Source organism: Gekko japonicus, unplaced genomic scaffold, assembly GCF_001447785.1.
Source record: "Gekko japonicus isolate JY-2015 unplaced genomic scaffold, Gekko_japonicus_V1.1 scaffold663, whole genome shotgun sequence".
NCBI lineage: Eukaryota > Metazoa > Chordata > Lepidosauria > Squamata > Gekkonidae > Gekko > Gekko japonicus.
This window is the reverse complement of record NW_015170912.1, coordinates 502,139-523,107: the sequence shown is the minus strand read 5'-3', so window position 1 is coordinate 523,107 and position 20,969 is coordinate 502,139. Positions and strand designations below refer to the sequence as shown.

Here is a 20,969-nt window from a genome sequence, read left to right as displayed (position 1 = left end):
AGGAATGGAGACAGGAGAGCTTCTCCCGGTATCCTCTCATACTAGACAAGATCAGTTTGCACTGATTTTAACATGGGATCAGTATTGCAAAGCTGCTCTTGTTGCGCACACAATTTCTCATGATACCATTCCCATTTGAGAGCCACCATGCATTAAGTAGCAGGAAGACATGGCTGACCCATGCTTCCAGTGTGGATATTGTTTGAGCACCCATAAAAATGTAACACGTTAGGGCCCCATTTTACACATTATATTGATTTGTTTAGAACATTTGTATGCCACCTCTCCAGATACCTGTTTAAGGTGGTAACAAATAAAAATTAAATCAATAAACGTTAAATCAATAATACAGCAAAATTAAAAGCAGTAGCAAAACAGTGATTTTGATGTATAAAATAAAAAACAATATATTATGTGCACTCTCGGGAAAGATGTAACTAATCCCACACGTGTGTACCTGTAAAATAATGCATATACAAACATTTATTTATTATTTTATAAAGTTTATATCCCACCTTTCTGTTGTCACAAGGCGCGTGCTAATTTATCAGTGGTGGTGCTACATATAAGACATTCTGTGGGTACTCCCATAGGATTCACTCAAGCCAATAGGGTGTAATTTGTAGGCAGCCAATGGCAGAATGTACTCAGCAGATTTTCCGCTGTTAGTGAATGTTTAACTGACATTTTTGCTATGGCTTTTATTGCAAAGATGAATTCTTCCTTTCCCATGCACATATTTAAACCAAAAGTACAGTTTTTGGAAAATTCTCAGGTACTGTAATCTATTTTTTGGTTAGATTTTCTTGTTTTTATAGTGAGTGAAATTCAAAACCAAAAGCATTTGGCGTAAATACATTTTGTTCCACTTCCTTTACATTGAATTCAAATATTGCACTTAACTAGTATTTATATTCGCCTGAAAATGGGTCTTGCTTCTGTCATTATACTATACATAAACATTATTATTATTAGATTATTTTTTAAAAATTCAGTATGCTATTTAACAAGCTTATATAGTGTAGTAAAAATGCAAGGTGTACAAATTTTCCCCCTTAAATGCATCCATTTGTCCTGTTTAAGGTTTCAGGTTCTGTATAACTATACTCCTAGGAACGAAGATGAATTGGAGCTCAGAGAGGGAGATATCATTGATGTGATGGAAAAGTGTGATGATGGATGGTTTGTGGGTATGTTCATTTTACATTTAGTTGTGCTTTAGGATATATGTGCGACCTCAGAGACTGCATAGCTGGATGGAGTGCTGATTTAGAGCTGGAGAATGAGACAATACAGTCACTGCAATACAATTAATCCTATTGGCAACAGTTTTCAGTATGAACTACCATGCCTTTTGGACAGAATTTAGCATCCATTAATTCCTCTACCTACAATACATACAGGGTTTTTTTTCTGGAGGAACGTGCTGGAATGGACTTCCAGAACCTCCTCAACAAAATTCTTTTTAAAATGTTTAAAAATTCATGAGTTTTCAGTATACAGACTGAAAACTTCATTTCCCTCTTGAGAGTTCTGGCACCTCTGTTTTTTTCTTCTTAAGCCCTAAATACATATCATTCCCATTCAGAGTTCTGTAGATGCTCTTCACACACAGTGCTCTTACACAAGGTCATCACCAAGGTTCTGAGGTCACTCTGCTGGAGACCATCAAGTGATCTGCCCATATCTCACCTCCCCGTATTCCCACAAGCATTTGCACTTGAGCCCACTAGCGTCCCTCGTGGTCCAGCAGCACATCCGCCTTTATAGATGGTTTATGGTATTAAGCTCTGAGGAGGAGGAGGAAGAGATAGGCATGTCATATGAGGTGTGCCAAGTCAGAGTCAGCACATGCTTACCTTTCTGCTTCCATTTGGGGAAACTTACCCAATCTGGAATCAGAATTCCCTTGTATCACAAAAATAGCAGCAATCTTCAAAGGCGTGAAATTGGTCAGGGCCTTGACAACTGCCTGACCATACCACCAGGTACAAACTAGTGAAATATTTGTAGTGGCTTAAAATGAACTATATCACTTGCTGTTTTAATAAGCAAGCTGTTGTTATAATCTGTGCCCAAGCTACATGGATCAGAACGATTTTTTAATTAGATTAACAGTTTCTCCATGTAATGGGCTATGTTCCAGTGAAGCTTGTATGCGTGTGTGGGGAAGGACTATAGATGCTATTATAGGTTTCTTTGGGACTTTATCTTCAGCCACTTGTGTGATACAGACTAAACTCAACCACTGTGGCATCTTTGTGATGTCATGTGCTTCATGTTTTCTAAACCAGATAACCTTGATGATGCTAGTAAAATATTCTAAAATATTTAAAATAGCCCAGCTTCACAGAGTAATACTGCTACTACTGCTGCCATGTTTCACTTATTACTTCTACTTTCAGGAACCTCAAGAAGAACAAAATTCTTTGGTACTTTCCCTGGAAACTATGTCAAGAGGCTGTGAAATTTTGTTTCATTTATTTTTCCCCCCCTACTTATTTATGCTGCATCTCTGCAACACCACATCTGCATATAAAGCTGCTAGAAAAACATGCTCCACCGGCCTTCCGTTTTCCTGCTTTGCAGTTCCGAGTAGAAGCCATCTAATTCATCTTCACCACCACCCATCTTCATCTGCCAGCCCAGCAGTATTACCGTTAACGTCTACGATGGGATATTTTATAGGAAATGAAGAATTAATTCAACATTTAGTACATTTTTTTCCTTGCATCACACTTTCTCTGCTGCCTTCCAGTTTGAAATACAGAAATAAGACAAAAAAGTTTAGGGTCAGCATGATGCTTCAAGGAGACCCATATTATTTGGAGTATTCACAATACTATCCTTAAGGGGGAAATGTTCGCCGCTTAGATACATCAGATTGCATTTTTTCCTACTTTTTAATTGTTGTTTGAGATTTTCATGTTCCTTTTATGCACATGGTACTTTCATTTCATTGTGTCACAGGTATGCCTCTTTTACTTGGCTTCAGACAGTATTGTACAGATGCTGAATGCGCAGTTGCATTTCCTGTACTGGCACACATTGCGGCCTGAAGTTGGGGTGCATGCATCTCTCTGTGCGAAGCAGGTGCTCCCCATGCAGTGCAGGGAAAATGTGGAAGTCCTCATTTCATACCTTAATGATGAGTGTAGGAAAAGAAAGAAACAAAAACACATCTCACTTTCTGCACTGATGTCTGTTAAGGCCCTACATAGAGTCTCTCTTTGTGCAGAGAGGTTGGTACTACCAAAGAAAGTACATTCCTATTCCCATCACTAATGATATGTGTGAAATGAGAAACACACTAATATATCCTATATTTGTACATATCATTAATATCTGAAGCATCTCCAAAGGAAATTGAGTTTACTTCTTGACACTAAGGAAGTGTCTTGAAAAATCATTAACAATTATGAGCCAGGCCAAGGGTGAAAGTATTTATATACCCTGTTTCCCCGAAAATAAGACCTACCCCAAAAATAAGCCCTAGCAGGATTTCTATGCATTTGTGGTATAAGCCCTAGTGTGTCTTCTTGAGAAAAAATAAATATAAGACAGTGTCTTATTTTTGGGGGAACATGGTATATATACCTTTGATGTCATACATTTCTCTGCTATATCAAAAATAACATTGTGAGAGCAACAGAGAATCTGAAGATCTGGTGTTTGAAATTCATCTTTTTAACAAAGGTTTTTTGGGGTAAGAAGAGTTTAATACAACATTTTTTTTAACATGACTGAACACAAAATATCCACAATAGCTTCACATGCTGATAATTTGCTTCTTATAGAGGAACATAAATTATACATCAAAATTATACTTTTTCCTAGCAATATAGTATTTTTTTAAAAGTCACGAACATGAAAACTGATATATGTGGGTGGATTTTTTAGTCAGGAAATAGAATCAAATATTTGAACACAATTTTCATTTTCCTTATGCAAAGTTAGGCATAAATAGCATAGGATGGGAAACACGAAACTCGCCAGGTCTATGGCTTTATGTAAAACAGTTCAGAGTTGGTTTTGCTGGCACCTTTTTGAATAAAACATTTACTGCTTATCTTTTGTGGTAAAGAACAAATCTTACAAATGTTTGTAGTCTTGTAGCATTTTGTACATATGTTTTGCTTTTGTACAGAGCCATTTATTGATGGTTTTTTTCAAAGAAAAAAATCACAATGCTTATTTGATCTTCAGCCTGCCCCCATCCCATTAATAAAACATTTCATTTTCTTTACTTGCCCTCCCATGTTTATAAGCACATTTGGATAGTGCAATTCTGTAAAATAGCATTTTATGCAATAATTATTATTATTATGAACTCTAATATGGTTTTACCAGCCAAATCTAAAAAAATGTACATATGTTTTTATTATGGAGCAATGTCAATAAGCCAGATAAAGAAACATCTTTGTGCAGCATACCTTTATTACTGCAAATTTCATGGCAAAAGCTTTATATTTCAAAGGCTCTCCATTATAAACTAGATGTGCATGCAGCTTTGCTGTGAGATTAATACCTATCTTTGATGCCATTTATGATGGAAGACTTCTATCTGTTGCCTGTGATATTTTAAAAAAGCACTGTTTCTACTCTGTATCTGATTTTATTAGAACAAGTTTTTCATACCTGACTTTCAGGTACTTGACTCTGAATTCTTACATGCAAAAGGGTATCTGTGTTGTTTTTTTCCCTTGAATAGACTTCTAATAAAATTTGCTTGGAGTATACTGTTGTGTCTATTTTATTAGCACCTTTACAGAACTTAAAATGTAAACAGATTGGTATTAGAAAACTGAGAAGCCACACTGAAGATGGTGGAATACTGTAAGTACCTTTCTGCTCATCCAGGTTTGGGAACATGATTATAGTCCATATAGATTGGTAGTGTGCAGACATAATCACACGGGTGATTTGCAAAACCATGGGACAGGGACTTTATGAGGACTAATATCACTCTGGACTATACAGGAGATATGTACCCTGTGTTAAAGGGAAAAACCCTGTAAATGTTGAACTCACTTTTCTAGCAGCTGTATTAATCATATCACCAAAAAACATCCTGGTTGCATATAGAATTCTGATGTCAGGCAAAATTGGCCCTGGTTTGCATGGGGGGCAAATGATTATGACCAGGGGTCATTTCGTAGAAAAAGAGCTAGGGGGACTCATTAGCATAACTCATTAGCATATGCCACACCCCCTGACATCACCGGAAGTGTGTCCTCCCCACAGCCGGCGGCGACCTCCAGCGGGCACCAGCAGGGAGCTCCCGGCCCCGCCCTCCCGCACCTCACCCGGGGGGATGGCGTCCCCCCGCATCCCCCCCCCCAATGACCCCTGATTATGACTAGTTCAGTGCCAAGCTTTCCCTGCACTTGCCCAAGAATATAAATAAAAAGGCTAACAAGAAACACTGAGGTAAGGTGGTATTCTTGAATACAGAATTAAATAAATAGAATATTTATAGAATGGAATAGGTGATTTAATTGGTTGTCTTAAATACATAGGATGGAAATACCTACTCCTTCACATTGCGCACAGCTGATCCCCAGGTTGGGAGTGGGGAAAATTTATTTTATTACATCATTTATACCCCACTTTTCTCTCCAAGGGGGCCCCAGAGTGGCTTACAAAATTCTCCCCTTCTCCATTTTATGCTAACAAACCTAACAGTAAACAGTGGCTTAAGCTGTTGTGCTCACACACACACACACACACACACTAATGTCCATTTCTGCAGTACAGAAATTCCCTGCATCCACATTTTTAAAACTGTGTTATGTTAAATTTTCCAAAGTTTTCTCCTTCTTACCCTGCATTTTCGGAACTTGCTAAAACTGGGGATTCCAAAAAATGCAGGGTAAGAAGGAGAAAACTTCAGGTTTGAGGAAAAATCTACTGTGGAAAATTTCACATAACTTACAGTTTAAAAAATGTCAATGTAGGGAATTTCGGTACTGAGGAAATGGTCACTGTCTGTTCTAGAGCACTGCACTGATATAGTTGGCTCCCGGATTCCAAAGTATTCCCACACTGGAATAGGTCTGCATCCCTGACCTTAACACAGATATGCCGGATGCGGAAATTGTATGAACGGCAACTGTGCAAAGAGCTCCATTCAAAACAATGTCACTTTAAAGGTGACATTCATATGATGCTACCCACAGCCTATTGTCACACCTAGGCCAAGTTCAGACTAGCAGTTTGTCCTGATATAGGCATGTGTGAGGAACGTTTCACAAGCAGATTAAAGGGGCCGTTCACACAGGGACATCTGTCCGGCATTCCCTACCCGTACTCAACTCGTCGCCTCCCGGGTTTAAAAGATACCTGGTGAAAGTGGTAGCAAACCCTGGAGAGCTCGTTTATCCCACTTCATTCCGCTTCCCAGAAGTGTGAATGCTAACCACTAAAAGCCGGGAACAGGCCATGTTAATAATGTGCGCCGTCTGTTTACACTGACTGACCTAGCCTCACTCTGGCACCAGGAAGGTGCTGGTGATTGCCTTGAAGAGGGGGTAGTGATGTGGCTGGATATGCCTACGGCCCACAGCAGCTGGATCCTGCCCTATTTGCCGCTGCACCTAGGCGCCCATGCGCCTAAGCCTCTGCCACGAGGAAAATGCCACTTACAGCTATGCCTCCAGCCCAACAGTGTGAACGCCTCCTCCCGGTATGCTCCTGCATCAGTCCGTGCAGTGTGACCAGAAAAAACCTGGAACACTTTGTTCCGGCTCTTTTTTGCAATGACTCCCTCCCGCTTCAAACTGCCAGTATGAACTCAGCCTTAGAGTTTCAGTTTGAAAATTAATATAACATGCTTTGCACACTTCCCTTTAAATGGGAGATCCTTTCACATACTTCTGTATACAAGGTTGCTGTGTTAAATTTTCTTGAAATACATACAAGGTGCTATTGTATCACTTTCAACACGAGCTAGCCAAATGGGAGCACTTAAATGTTATCTAACTGCTGGCACAGTATCAGGCAGATCCAATTAGAAAGATGTCAGTGTGTGCAGTGTGCATGATTCCCTAGCCCAGTCCAACAGATGCAGCTGTACCAATTATGTCAAGTTAGTGAAATCATGGCTCTTGCTGTTACAGCCCCTAACATTACATGCAAACAATCCCTTGGTTGCAGCAAAGTATTAGGCTTTGGAATGGGCAGATGTCAGGCAGTGTGCATCTCAGCAGTGACAAAACATAGCATCATGCTAAGTTACCCCCCCCCTTATTTTACATCCCTGACCATGTTCTGTAATATGCCATCCTAGTTAACTTCTGTGACTTCTTACACGTGTTGTGACTTAAGGTCAGTCATGGCCTTTGTTCCTTGACGGCTGCATCATGACTATTTCTAAGAATGAATAAAGCAAATTGGATGGTTGAAACCAGTCATCAGGCAGATTTAACTTTAGCATCACCCCCCTGCCCCGCAGAAAAACACAAAAATTAAAACTAAAGTCCCCATATACAGATGCAAGTTGTTGCATTAAGTAATGGGGCCCACAAGGAACTGGGGGGGGGGGGAGATCATTTGGAAACCCCATTCCACTCCCACAGCCTCCCTCTCCAGGATTATCTAAATTCTCTGATGCCTTCCTTAGACTAACTTCACCCTTCCCTCTTTTCCTGTAACTGACACATTGCTGTTTTCAACATTCTGCCTCTGGTGAACCATTTTGTGTCCGCATCTAACTGTTTTTAAAAAGATTTTTCCCTTTTTGCTTGATGTATAGAGTAGTGTTTTTCTGCATACTTGGGGATTCCTCCAAGTATGCAGAGACCTTTACCTTGTCTTTGGATGGCCCAGTTTTGCTGCTTTGATCACCTGCATGAAGACCAGCCAGTTCTCTATTAGAATAATATATACCTGTGTGAGCCAGTCATTAGAATCCAGAGAGTAATAGGGGGAGGACAGTCTGGCTTCTGTCACCAGCCAGCCAAATCAGGGCCATTGGGAGGCCATTAACACTTTGCTTTCCTTCCCAGGAAGAACACTGTTGGAAAAATAGTCAAAAATGCTTACATTACTCAGAGTTTCAATGGATCTTGCTTCACTGAATGAGGAGACTTTCTTTGTGATTAAAATACTTTATTTCTAAGGGTAAAGGGTATACAGGAAACCTACAAATCAACAAACATCTAAGAGCTACATTTCTAGCTGCTTACTTCTCAAAGCATAGTCACACACTTCTAAAACAGTAATGGAGAATCTCTCCTCCTTCTCGACCCCTAAAAGGAAATCACCTGAAAACAGTAACCAATCATTGTTTGTAAACACACTCAGATTCGCTGACTTTTTCCACATTGGCTGTCTGCCAGGTTTTCCTTCCAGGTCATTCTAAACAATAGCATAGAAAGGTAAACAAGTTAACCCTATAATGACTGGATTGTGAGACCTTGCAAACACATACATTTCCAACAAACACAACAGGAAGGGAAAGACCAGACCAGCCCTAGGCACCAGCCAGATGATGGGCAGCCACAAAAAGTTCACTTTCCATCAGAAAGAGCTCTGCTCCAACTGCAAGTTGCTCCGAGGCTGCAGGAGTGGTAGGGGAAAGGGCACCCTGACCTCTGTCACCAGCCAGACAAATAAGGCCCACAGGATAGCTGCACCACCCCCATCCTTTCCCCTTCCCCTGGATATCCTGTCTCTCTGGATTGTAAACCTGAGGCCATAATAAATAATAGCAGTAGTTCTGTGATCCACTTAAAGACAAAAAATAAAGGCCTCTTGAACATAACTCTGTCTTGTCTTATATCCCATATTTGAATCTTGGGAGGCAATAAAAGCAGATCTGGTCACGTTCACTTGCCTTAGTTTCACACCCAGTTTAGATTACTATAACACAGTTTGTTTGGGGCAGCTTCTGAAGATTGTCCATTGGTGCAGAATGCAGCGGTTTGGGACCTAACAAGAACCTGCCACAGAGAGAACATACAACTCCGATATTGTGTCAACTTCACGGTTTGCTAGTTTGTTTCTAGGCCAATTCAAAATTGCTGGGGATAATCCCAAAAGCCCTAAATAGTTGAAGACTGTGGTCCACAAAGCCTACATGAACCCTCACCACAATCTCAGGTCTTTGGCAAGAGCTCTGCTCTGTGTGGTCATGTCAAAGAGGAGACTGAATGCTGCTGCATTCAGTCAGTTAAACACTTCCCCTGCCCAGGAAGATCCCTCCACCATCTTAATTTGGAAGGCATTTTAGGGTGGGTAAAGGTAAAGGTTTCCCTTGCTCGAAAGCCAGTCGAATCAGACTCTAGGGATGTGGTGCTCATCTCCACTTCCAAGCCGAAGAACCAGCGCTGTCCGAAGACATTTCCGTGGTCAGGTGGCTGGCATGACTAGATGCCGAGGCGCACAGAGCACTGTTACCTTCCTGCCGAAGTGGTACCTATCTATCTACTTGCAATTTCTTGCTTTCTAACTGCTAGGTTGGCAGGAGCTGGGACTAGAGATGGGAGCTCACTCCATCATGTGGCACACTCGGGTCTCGAACTGCTGAACTATCGACCTTCCAGTCTGCAGTTCAGTGTCTTAACCACTTGAGCCACCACAGCCCCTTTAGGGTGGGTAGGCGTCTGCTATTTTTGTGCTGCTGTTTCCTGTTGTTTCTATTGCTGTTTGAGGTTCATCAAGTTTCATTCTGGATCTTTTTAATTCTTTGATTTTTAGGGTGTGTGGATTGCCTTGTATGCTTTATAAGCTGTAGGAAAGCAAGACAGAAATATTAAAAATAAACCTTTCAAGGGAAATAAGTAATGCATTCTGCTCAGAAGAGGAATTGTAGTCTACTGATCTCCAGTTTAAGCATGAATTCCTCCTGTGTACTTAAGGTACAGTGGGCTGTCAAATTAATAAAAATACAAGGTTATCAAGAACGGATGGTAACCCAAGTGACACTAACCAGAAATACAGAGTTGCCTCCCAGGTACAGCTACAGGAGGTAACTACCAAGAAACTGTAATATCTGAAGAAAAAGAAGAGTAGAAGACAAGTTGGTTTTATACCCTGCTCTTCACTACCTGAAGGAGTGTTGGAGCACCTTACAATCGCCTTCCCTTCCTCTGCCCACAACAGACACCCTGTGAGGTAGGTGGGGCTGAGAAAGTTCTGAGAGAACTGTGACTGACCCAAGGTCACCCAGCTGGCTTCATGTGAAGGAGTGGGGAGTCAAACCCAGTTCTCCAGATTTGAGTCTGCTGCTCTTAACCACTACACCACGCTGGCTCTCTAACTTTTTGACATACACAATCTTAAATGGAGACACGTTTTTACGTAATGTAGAAGTTCCTTCTCTGAACAGTTCAGCTTTAACCATGGGAGTCTAGCAAGTCTTTTGCTAAGAAATTTACCTTGAAGTACTGTCCTTTATCTTAATCATTGCCTCCAGTACAATAGGACAGGATACCCAGAAACAAGATGCAACTTCATGTACAGCAACTTTAGGTGTGCAGAGGAAGACTAGCAGCCCTATCTGTCTCTGCTTCCAGTGATCAAGGACAGGGCAAGTATGGTGCCCTGCTACAGCAATGAGAATCCCAGCAGCAGAACAAGACAAGGATGCAAATTCTCCCTTTGCCCAGCAGCCAGCAGTCCTATATCATGGGCTGGGGAAACAGATGCGCTCCACTCCAAGAAATCTTATGCATAGAAGTTTTGGGACAATCTTTTAACATTGAAATGCTTCCTGGCACCTATAGACAAGATGTTGCCTGAGCAATATGGGAGTTTCCAGGTCAGACTTGCTTATCCCTGTTCTGGGCAAGAAGAGAAAGCCCGACACTGCATTCCCAAGCAGAAGAGTTACACCTTTCCAAAGTCACTGACTTCAGCTGGCTTAGAAGGGTGCAACGCTGTTTAGGAGTGCAGTGCAAGACATACGTGGCCATCCTAAGTAGAGTTGCACCTTCCTAAGGCCATTGCACCCGGTGGGTGAAGAAGGATGTGATTCTGCTTATTATGGCACGTGTTATGTCCGCTGACCACCACCAGGGGCCAGCGAATACCCCAGAGCTTAACTCTGGAAGAACAATGGGGACCAGGCTCCTAGGCTCCCCACTGGGGAACCAATAGGACCATGGCGGGAGATTTAAACCCACCAACGGGACCTAGGGGGGCGTCCCCAGGTATGTATATAGTTGGCCAGCTGGCCATTAGTCTTTGTCTTTGTTGTGTACCAGTAAACCATGCTGAGCACTACATCGGTCTCAGTGGTTTCTCCATGCGTCTAACCCACTACACTTCAGCACACATAACCACAGCTATGCAAGACTGGGTTTGATGCCAGCAAAAATTAGTCCATCACTGTGCCTTAGAATTAAGCCCTATCCTGTTGCTTTTGATGAGCCGTACGGTGTGATGCTTACCCGATGCGTCAGGAGCTGATACCCGGTCCCAACTCAACCCCACACCAGTTGCCAGTGCTGAGGACAGCTGGGACCCAGACTCACCCACGTGAGGGAGGTCTGGAGAGGGAAGTGGCTGGGAACGAGGCAGGTGGCTCTGACATAGCCGAGAACAAGACAAGGAGGCAGGCAGCGGCAGGGAGAGCATGGACGAGAGGCAAGGCTGAGCCCAGACATTGGAGAAGGCCAGAATGGGAGAGGCTGAGAGGCAGCCCTGAGCAGCAAGGGGAAGGAACAGGGCAGGGAGACAGAGGCAGCAGAGGAACAAGGCTCAAAAGGCTCCCCTTTCCTTTTATAGCCTCCCAGACGGAGCAGGTGGAAAGAGACAGGAGACGGGCCAGGTGGGGGGCAGGGAATCCGAGAAAAGGGAAGGCACCACACCTGGCCAGGGAGAAAGCAACAGGCTGAGTACTGATGTTAGTTAGTGGAAGAAAGAGGACCTGGGTGCTGGAACCCCAATTCTGAGGCCAGTGGGCCAGGTGTCCTTTTTGGTGGAAGGATGGCAGATGACAAAGAAACCGTCTCCAGCATGGGGGAGACTCACACTATATGATTTCCCACTGAGTTCCGAAGGACTTATTTCCACTTATACTAGCAGAGAAAGTAACAACCTGTCATTTAAAGTGCACCATCTGGAGGGGGAACATCAGTTCTTACAAATATATAAAAGCAAAGTCACAGAACCATCACGTTCAGTGCAGCTTGAATAAATTGTTGGCAGTAACTGAAGCAAAGTATGCTGTTTTGTAATGCTTGAATGGCTTCGAATGCCATGCTACAAATAGTTAACAGGACCATCTTAAAAAAAAGTCCATCTGCTACCTACTGTGAAACAGTTGAGAACTATCTGCTGAACTATTAGGTAAGCATCTTATTAACACGGCTGTAGGTCACTGCTATTTTTACTCGCTTAGGGGAGCTTCAGCTATGAAGGGGGTAGCCTTGAAACTGACAAAGTTATGAAGTTGGACAAGATGTACCGGTAAGTATTCAGTAACTTACTGAAATGTGCCTAAGCCCTTTCTGATTCTTAACATGTGCAAAAGCTACATGGCCAGCTGTATCTTTAGGTGTCATTTTGAATTCTTTTTTGCCATTAAAGCTCATAAAATAATAAACCTGTTTCAAGTCACTGGAAAACTGACCTGGGTTTCGTGTGAATGTGTAAGCACTGATGGTAGAAGTGCAGACACTCTTCCTTGGGAACTGGTTCAAGTCTTTTACAGTGCAATTCTAAACAGTTATACTCCTCTAAATCCACTGAAGTCCATGGGCTTCAAAGGGTGTAACTCTTCTTAGAGTTGCACTATTTTTCTCCTTCATATAGTTAAAGGTTTATTAGGCTGGTTATAATGAATTATTAGGTCTGTATTGTAAACAATACGTCTAAAAAGCTTTTCACACCTGAAAATATAGCCACAAAGCTAAATCTTATTTAAGCAGATCAAAGAGACAGATCATAGAAAAAAATCAGAAATCCTGGTATGTTTCAGGAACACTGTATATTTTCCTTCTGAGAAACATGGACTCATGTAGTGTTGTAGCAGTAAAAAGAAAACCCATAAGAATATGGACTTTTTAAAAATGTTAAAACACTGTAAAGCAGTTTGACAGACAGGTGCAAGGCAGTATGGTCTAATCTATTCTCATCAGAACTTGGAAGCTAAGCAGGGTCAGTGCTGCTCGGACAAGAAACCACCAAGGAAGGCTCTGCCGAGGCAATAGGGTTGCCAAGCCATGGCGGGGGATCCGCACGTCTTCACAGGATCCCTGCCGTGGGGGACAGTGATACGAGTTGCGCCGCCGTCGCCAGGATGTGACGCTATGCGTCGCTCTGGCAACGGGGCTGTTTGGAGTATCACTGTCCCCCGCGGCAGGGATCCTGTGAAGACGTGCGGATCCCCCGCCGCGGCTTGGCAGCCCTACAAGGCAAACCCCCTCTGCTTCTCACTTGCCTTGAAAACCCCTTGCTGGGACCACCATAAGTTGTTTGTGACATAACAGCACATAGATTGAGATGGGTAGCCGTGTTAGTCTGTCTGTAGTAGTATCTGTATCTGAAGAAGTGAGCAGTGACTCACAAAAGCTCATACCCTGCCACATATGTTGTCTTTAAGGTGCTATCGACAGCACATATGTATGTACATTGGGACATAGATGGGAAATGAAATGGAACCACGTACCAACTGATGATCTCCATTTAGCCAGCTGGCCACCAGTTGCCATTCATGGTCATATAGCACGACTAGATTCCTGGCAACTTCTTAACTGAATTCCACCAATGAAAATTAGGATAAAGATAACTGTGAAGTTTTGAGAGAACAGAATGTGTGAGGAGGTGGGTCTGATTTCTCTTACACTCTAAAGACTTCATCCTTGCCTTGCTGTTTTGGGTGGGATTGGGAGTAATAATCTTTTTGGAACACTTGTTCCGAAGATTGGAAGAACAAGCTTTTTGTGCAATGTGAAAGCATTCCTCCTGCTGTGTATCAACACAATGGGCTGGATTTGATCTTTGTGCAAGAGGAAGGAGTTCATGCAGCAGGAGGAGAGTCTTCCCCATCTCTCCCTTCTTCCAGCAAATGCTCCCCTCCCACCTCACCCCAAAAAAACCTCTGGTGAGAGGAGGGAAGCCTTGTGGACAAAGTGCATTGGGGGCTAGAATGAAATCTTTGTCCCTACGTATTCCTCTATCCCCAGCAGAAAATTTTCAAGGCTTGGGGGACTGGTGGAAGAAAGGGGAAGTGGAGAGGATCTTGTTGTGTGACCTCCTTCTGCTCAGACAACCAAAGAAGCCAGTCTAGTGTGTGTGGTGAGAACTGTGCTGCAGTTTTGTTTGTGACCTGTGCTGGAGGAAAGGGGCCACCAGTCCCATATTGGCTCACAGGCTATTTGTACCCTGTACCAGTTAAGGAAATCCCCTTGAGTTCCCCTCTGACACCTGTGATTTCACAACAAGGTATGCTGTTGCTAAATCTATATGTGTGCATGCTACATGTCATGCAAAACCACTAAACCCAACAGGAAAATTAAATTCAAAGAGAAAGAAACAGCAGAGACAATGTATAAGAACATAAGGGAAGAATTGTGTATTCTGTGCATATTCACACATGCACCAGGCAATGTTCAAGGTATTTTTGTGACCCAAGCAATGTACACTCCCATTGCTTCCTCCAGTGTTGTCACTGGCCAGGTATGATCAAAGCCCACAGGGGCTTATCTTGGATCCAGCCACCAATGGTATCAATCCAAAAGGGCAATGCCCGTTGCTTCTTGCATTGCCAACAGCAGGGAGCAAGTCCACCCCTATGTGTGCCAGCACTTTCCTTATTATGCCATCTCAAACACTCATTTGGGTGGTTTGGCAGGAGAAGAAAAAGAAGAAAAGTAGGTTTCTATACCCTACTTTTCTCTACCTTAAGGGGCCTCCAAGTGGCTTACAATTGCATTACCTCCCTCTCCCCACAACAGGTACCCTATGAGGTAGGTGGAGCTGAGAGAGTTCTGAGAGAACTCTGACTGGCCCAAGGTTACCCTGCAGGCTTCATGTGGAGGAGTGGGGAATCAAACCAGGTTCTCCAGACTAGAGTATGCCAGCAAGCACAGCACAAGAGTTGGTTCCTGTATCCTCTGCACAATATGGCATGCTAAGAATGTCATTTGTGACAGTGCTACCTCATAGCTAATCTAGGTTCCGGGACACAGACTTTTCCCCAGAGCAAAATTGCACTCACTGCTGAATTCACCACAGAACAGTTGTTGACTGACAACTTGGGATGTGGGGTTTTTTCCTTCACTCTGCAGACTTAATTGATCGCTAGAACGTCTTGTTCTGGGACAGCTACATGGTGACCCAGACACCAGACGTTCAGTTGTTTACCTCAGCAAGAAATGATATAATGGCAAGCCCTCAACAGCCACAGACAAGCCATTGTAATGTAGTGGCTCTGAGATCCAGGTGTGACTCAGGAAGAGTCTGATCTAAATCTTGCTTGTTCCGTGGAAGGGCAAGGAGGCTTTAGGTGAACTTGTCTGAAACATGGGGTTCACAATCAACATTTCCTTGAAGGACTCTTGTCATGATTATGTCAAGATAATTATTTATTTATTTTACTTCATTTATATTCTGCCTTTCTCCCCAGTGAGATCCAAAGCAACTTATCCTCCATGTTGTCTTCACAGCAATAACCCTGTGAAGTAGGTTTGGATGAGTGTGTGTGAGATAGGCTTACCAAGTGGCGGCGGGGGATCCGCATGTCTTCACAGGATCCCTGCTGGCAGGGATCCTGTGAAGACATGCGGATCCCCCGCCGCCACTTGGTAAGCCTAGTGTGAGACTGGCACAAGGTCCCCCAGCAACTTCCACGGCAGAGGAGGAATTTGAACCTGGGTCTCCCAGATCCTAGACTGACACTCTAACCACTCTGATAATGACTGTGAAGTGCTTTGAACACTCCAAATTGTCACATAAAACCTAAATAGCTATATACTAATAGCCAAGTAGGCCAGATCTTTAGATACTTAAATCCAGTGACTGGAGCTGTGAATGGGAAAGACAGATCTTTCTATAAACCTGAAAAGGGCCCCAGATTTGCATAAAAACATGAAATCTTAAAAAAAAAGTGGGAAGTTTTGAAAAGCCCCAAATGATAAAAGAGTGCCTGTAGCTTTACACAATGGATTCCTTCAGTGGCTGTTGATAGGTAACCACAGTATTCCACTAAAAGGCAGGGGGTCAGTAGAAGGCAGAGGGAGGGGGCAGGGCCCTTTCTAAGCCTATTTTGGCCTTTGAGGGAGGGATCATTGGGACTAGACTTAGGGTCGCCAGGAAAATTCCAGGAAATTTTGTGGTGGAGTACAAGGAAGGGAGAGGCCTCAGCAGAATATAATGCCATAGAGTCCATCACCCAAAGCAGCTATTTTCTTCAGGGGGACAGACCTCAGTTGTCTGAAGTTCAGTTGTAATTCTAGGATATTTCCAGGTCACACCTGGAGGTTGGCAACCATAGGCCTGGCACTAACCTCTAGCTAATTTCATAGTTGATACCACCTGACTTGCATGACTCAAGTAGGCCTTGAAGCTTGCTACTGTTCAACAGCAGCCACTCTATGAAAACCAGTGTGGTATAGCAGTTAGACCTTCGGAGAAGGGTCTTGGAGACCCTGATTCGAATCCCCATCTTGCTGCCGAAGTTTAAGGTGATTTTGGACCAGTCACATACTTTCAGTCTAACCTGCTCCACAAGGTTGTTGGGCAGATTAAACAGAGGAGGGGAGAACAATGTGAGCTGCTTTGGTCCCCACTGTGGAGAAAGGTGGGGGCATAAATGAAGTAAATAAATAATAAATATAGCTGAATATGGGAGGCAAAAGGTAGGTTGGTGACTTTCTGAGAGACTGAGGAAATGAAAGATCAATGGTTCATCGAGTCCCATACTCTGTTCAAACAGTGACCAAGCAGACGCTACTAGAAGACCTGTAAGCCACACCTGGAGTTCAAGCCCTTCCAGTGTTGTTGTTCCTCCCTACCCCTGCTCAGCATTCATATTCAGAGGTTTACTGCCTTTAAACATGGAGGTTTCATCGAGTTATTGTAGCTGTCCCTCAATGTATCCTGTAGTAACTGGTCTCATCTCCCTTCTAAAACAACTTGACAGTGGTGTTTACCAGACAGAAAATATTAATAGACTGGTGTGATGGACAGGTTAGGTTCTGCTTCTCCCTAAGAGCAGCCAATGGGAGCGAATGGAATGTTGGTAAGAGAGAGAGTTGAAAAAAGCAGGAGAGTTGGAAATGAGTCTGGCTGAGTGAAGCTGTGGAGAACAGCAGCTTAAAGCTGATTGAAAAGGGTCAGTTTCATGTAAGGAAGGATCCTGAAAGCAGGAATAGGGAAACAGTTCAAAAGTTCAACTGAAAACAAACCTTCTAACCTACATGATCTACTCCAATGTTATGTTCAAACCAGAAATAAAAATTAACTCTTTGTTCAACCCTGTGAGCTGGGTATCTCATGGAAAAAAGTGCATGCACATAAACACACACAAGCTAAGATCTTGGTCGATATATATTTTTAGGACATAAATAAATGGTGGCAGTATGTGAATGAGCCAGTGCTTGAGTCCCCAAACCCAATAGCTCTGTGCAGTGAGGGGTGATTATTAAAGGGGACTGGGGTACTCTGTCTGTTGGTATCACTGTGATTAAGAGGTAGGACCTGGTATGTGAAATTGTCACGACTCCCTGTATGTTTTTAAAAGGGCAAGATGGGTAGTGACATGTGACTGCCTGACTTACCTGTAACCCTGAACCTGTGCAAGAGAGGTTATGGAGAGTGGTGGGCACTCTGTGTGAATGAGAAAAAGGTTGTCACAGCAATCACCTCCACAGACAGCATATCAAATAAGTTTCAACATTGCCACGCTCCACAGCATAGTCAACATTTAGCTAAGACTCTAATAAGAGCATGCAACCTGGTGTGGTTGCACATACATCTCTGTTTTCAGCAAAGGTTGAGTCATTGAGAGAAGCTAGAGCAATCTGTTATTCAGATTATCTTCCTTCCCACCAGGGCTATGTCTTAGAATAGGGGACCATAATGTGAAACAGGGATGAATAGAGCCAGAGCTTTAGAACTCCAACTGGTGTAAGATTTGCTAAAGGTGTTTTCTTACATTGACACTGATTCATCCTTGGGTTTTTTTACTTGTAAGTTCTGAGATCTTTAGACAGGTGAGCATTATCCCAGTTCTTCACACATCTATTAAAAGCCATGAGCATTTGTTCAAAGAACTGGAAGACTTTATGCACATGTTATGTTTCCTCATATTAAAACTCTGGTCTGAAGCACTGGAAAATAAAGCACCAGAGCAAATACTTGCTAGTGAATAAAGAGATTTAGGATGTGGATGAAGGTTATCTCACCAATAAACAACTGCAGGGCTTCTTGGTAGATGGAAGCCTAGTATGAGTGAAATAGAACCTCTATGTTAATAGAACCTCCATAAAATTAACAGAACTTCTATGTTTCTGAATACCAATTGTTGAAGAGCAACCAAGAGAGGAAGTGCTCTTGGCCACTGAGCACCTGGATGGTCACTATAGAAAATGGAACATTGCACTAGACGTTGCTCTTATCTGATTCAGCAGGGCTCCTCATCTTCTTATGTAACCCAAACTATTGTGGCAAACCACTGAAATATTGGTGAGATTCCAAAGGCAACTGCAGCCATGCACAAGGTCATGCACAAGAAGGTGTTGCATATCAATAGTGATGCAAGAGTATGGACAGGGTATGCACCCCCCCACACTCATTATGTGCAGTAATGTGCATGAGAACTCTGTTAGAAATGTATGTGTCTCAGATGTGTGTCCCCATTCTGCATCCAATCCACCATGTATACCCTGCTTGATCGGGGTATATATCTTGCTTTATGGGGGCAGATGGCAACCAGCAAGAGGGTGCATGCCACAAACATCTGGGATTCACACAAACATTGCAATTTGATTGATACTTGGTATACTAAGAAAACTGTTGTGGCTACTCCTGGGAATGATTAACTAGATGGGGAAACTGGGGGCTTCTTCTAATGACAGATATTCTATCCAGAAAACCAGGACAGTGGGTTGGATCCAGCAACAGCTTTTGCAATCAATCTCATCTCATTCTGCTCCCTACTATAGTGCCCGTCTCACATGGCATTTGTCCATTCAGGTCTAATGATCCTTAGGATAGCCTTTTTAGTGGTCAGCTAAGGTCTCTGTCACTCACCATCTTTATCACAGCAGCAGCTGATGTCTCTTAAACATTGTACAGACTCAGAAGTCAAAATGGACATCTGTATCTCAGAAGATTTAAAGGGTTTAAAGGCACCCTCCAGCAAGATGGAAACATTCTTAGCTCTCATTAATTTAAATGGAAACATTAAGCAAGTTCTCACATCAGTCCTGTTGAACGCAGTGAGACTTAAAAGCACTGAACTTTGGCCAGCATTTATAAATAAAATGTTGCGCAAGCAAGGTCAAACCCAGTACACATTCCTCTTCTCATGTTTCCAGGATTTTTCTGACATTTTGCAACATCTCTAGCTGAGCCTTCACAGCTGCTAAAGAATGGACTTTGAGTATAAAGGGGGTATGCGAAGAGCTCAGTTCATTCCGACATGGCACGGCACACTTTGTCTTATTGTCTGACCATTTGTTGTGCTACATATTCTTCTCTTTGAATCACACTATCATCCCAAGTAACTGATAAGTAGGGTCAGTCCCTCCTTGGAGTTGAAATAGGGTTTGCCAAAGGTTGGGTTGGGAAATTCCTGGAAATTTTGGGGGCGGAGCCTGGGGAAGGATTTCAGCAGGGTGTTATGCTCAAGAGTAGCCATTTTCTCCAGGGGAACTGATCGCTGTCATCTGGAGATCAGTTGTAATTCCAGGAGATCTCCAGCCACCACCTGGAGGCTGGCAACTTGAAAATTTATTGTGAAAGAGGAAGGAACCATTTGAATATGGCAAACCTAGTTATAACATCATATTTTCATGACACTGTGAGCGTTTAACTGACCCTTAAAAAAACAAAACCCTTAACTGTCAGAGTATTGTGGTGAGCAATCCTAAGCAGCTTTACTCAGAAGTAACTCCTATTTTATTCAATAGTACTTACTCCCAGAAAATCATTCTTAGGAGAGCATTCTCAGTATTTCTTGCTAACTGTATGGCCAGTCTATCACAGAAGGCAGGAGGCTGCGTGGGCTTCTCTTCACTCACAAGCAGGTGCCCTGGCTTGCTCTGTCAACAGTTTTTGTCTTTCTTTGACCTACTGTTGCTTTTGGCATGTTCGTTGATTTATTCATTTTAAAAAATTCCTTCCTTTTAGAAAAAACTATCCAAGCATAAAATAACCATTTTAAACAGATAAACAATAAAAAGTATACAATAAAATAATAGAAGAATCACCATTATCAAATTATGCCGACTGTTCAATGAAAGAGTCTTTAAAAGCCTTCTACAACACTTGAGGGAAGATATCAAATGAACATGCTGTTGAAGAGAATTGCTTCTGGTGCTGCTACCAAGAAGGTCTTGTCACGTGCATCCACTTGGAGAAGCATGGCTTCTCAAACTAACCTGAGCAAATAGGCAGACTCTAGGGTTGCCACGTCCCCCCCCCCGCTGCCAGCAGAGAGGGTACGTTTGCTCACTCAAAGTTTGGGGAACTCCTGGAATTTTGGAGTGGAGCCTGAGGAGGATAGGGACCTCAGCAGAGTACAATACCATAGAGTCCACCCTCCAAAGCATCCATTTTCTCCAGGGGAACTAATCTTTGTACTCTAGAGATGTGCTGTAATTTTGGGCGTCCCCAGGTTCCACCTGAAGGCTGGGATCCCTAGACTTCTGTTAGAGAAAGTGGTCCATGAGATACTTTGTTAGGCTTTTACAGGTGAAAACCAGCACTTTGACTTGGGCCCAGCAACAAATTGGAAACCCGTAGTGATACTGGCCTGATACATTCACCGCCGTTATCTAGTATTAGAAGATGGTTCA

At 42.9% G+C, this 20,969-nt stretch overlaps 1 protein-coding gene across 1 annotated transcript in view; it reads left to right on the top strand.

Annotated features, from left to right (window-relative positions):
- Window positions 1–3,487, top strand: part of SORBS2 (sorbin and SH3 domain containing 2) — a 112,770-nt gene extending 109,283 nt beyond the window's left edge. The window contains exons 20-21 of the mRNA XM_015418695.1: window positions 1,084–1,190; window positions 2,406–3,487. Of these exons, the coding sequence (XP_015274181.1) occupies window positions 1,084–1,190; window positions 2,406–2,467 (169 nt within the window). The 3' untranslated portion in view covers window positions 2,468–3,487. The remainder of the gene's footprint in view (window positions 1–1,083; window positions 1,191–2,405) is intronic.
- The last annotated feature ends 17,482 nt before the right edge of the window (window positions 3,488–20,969 follow it).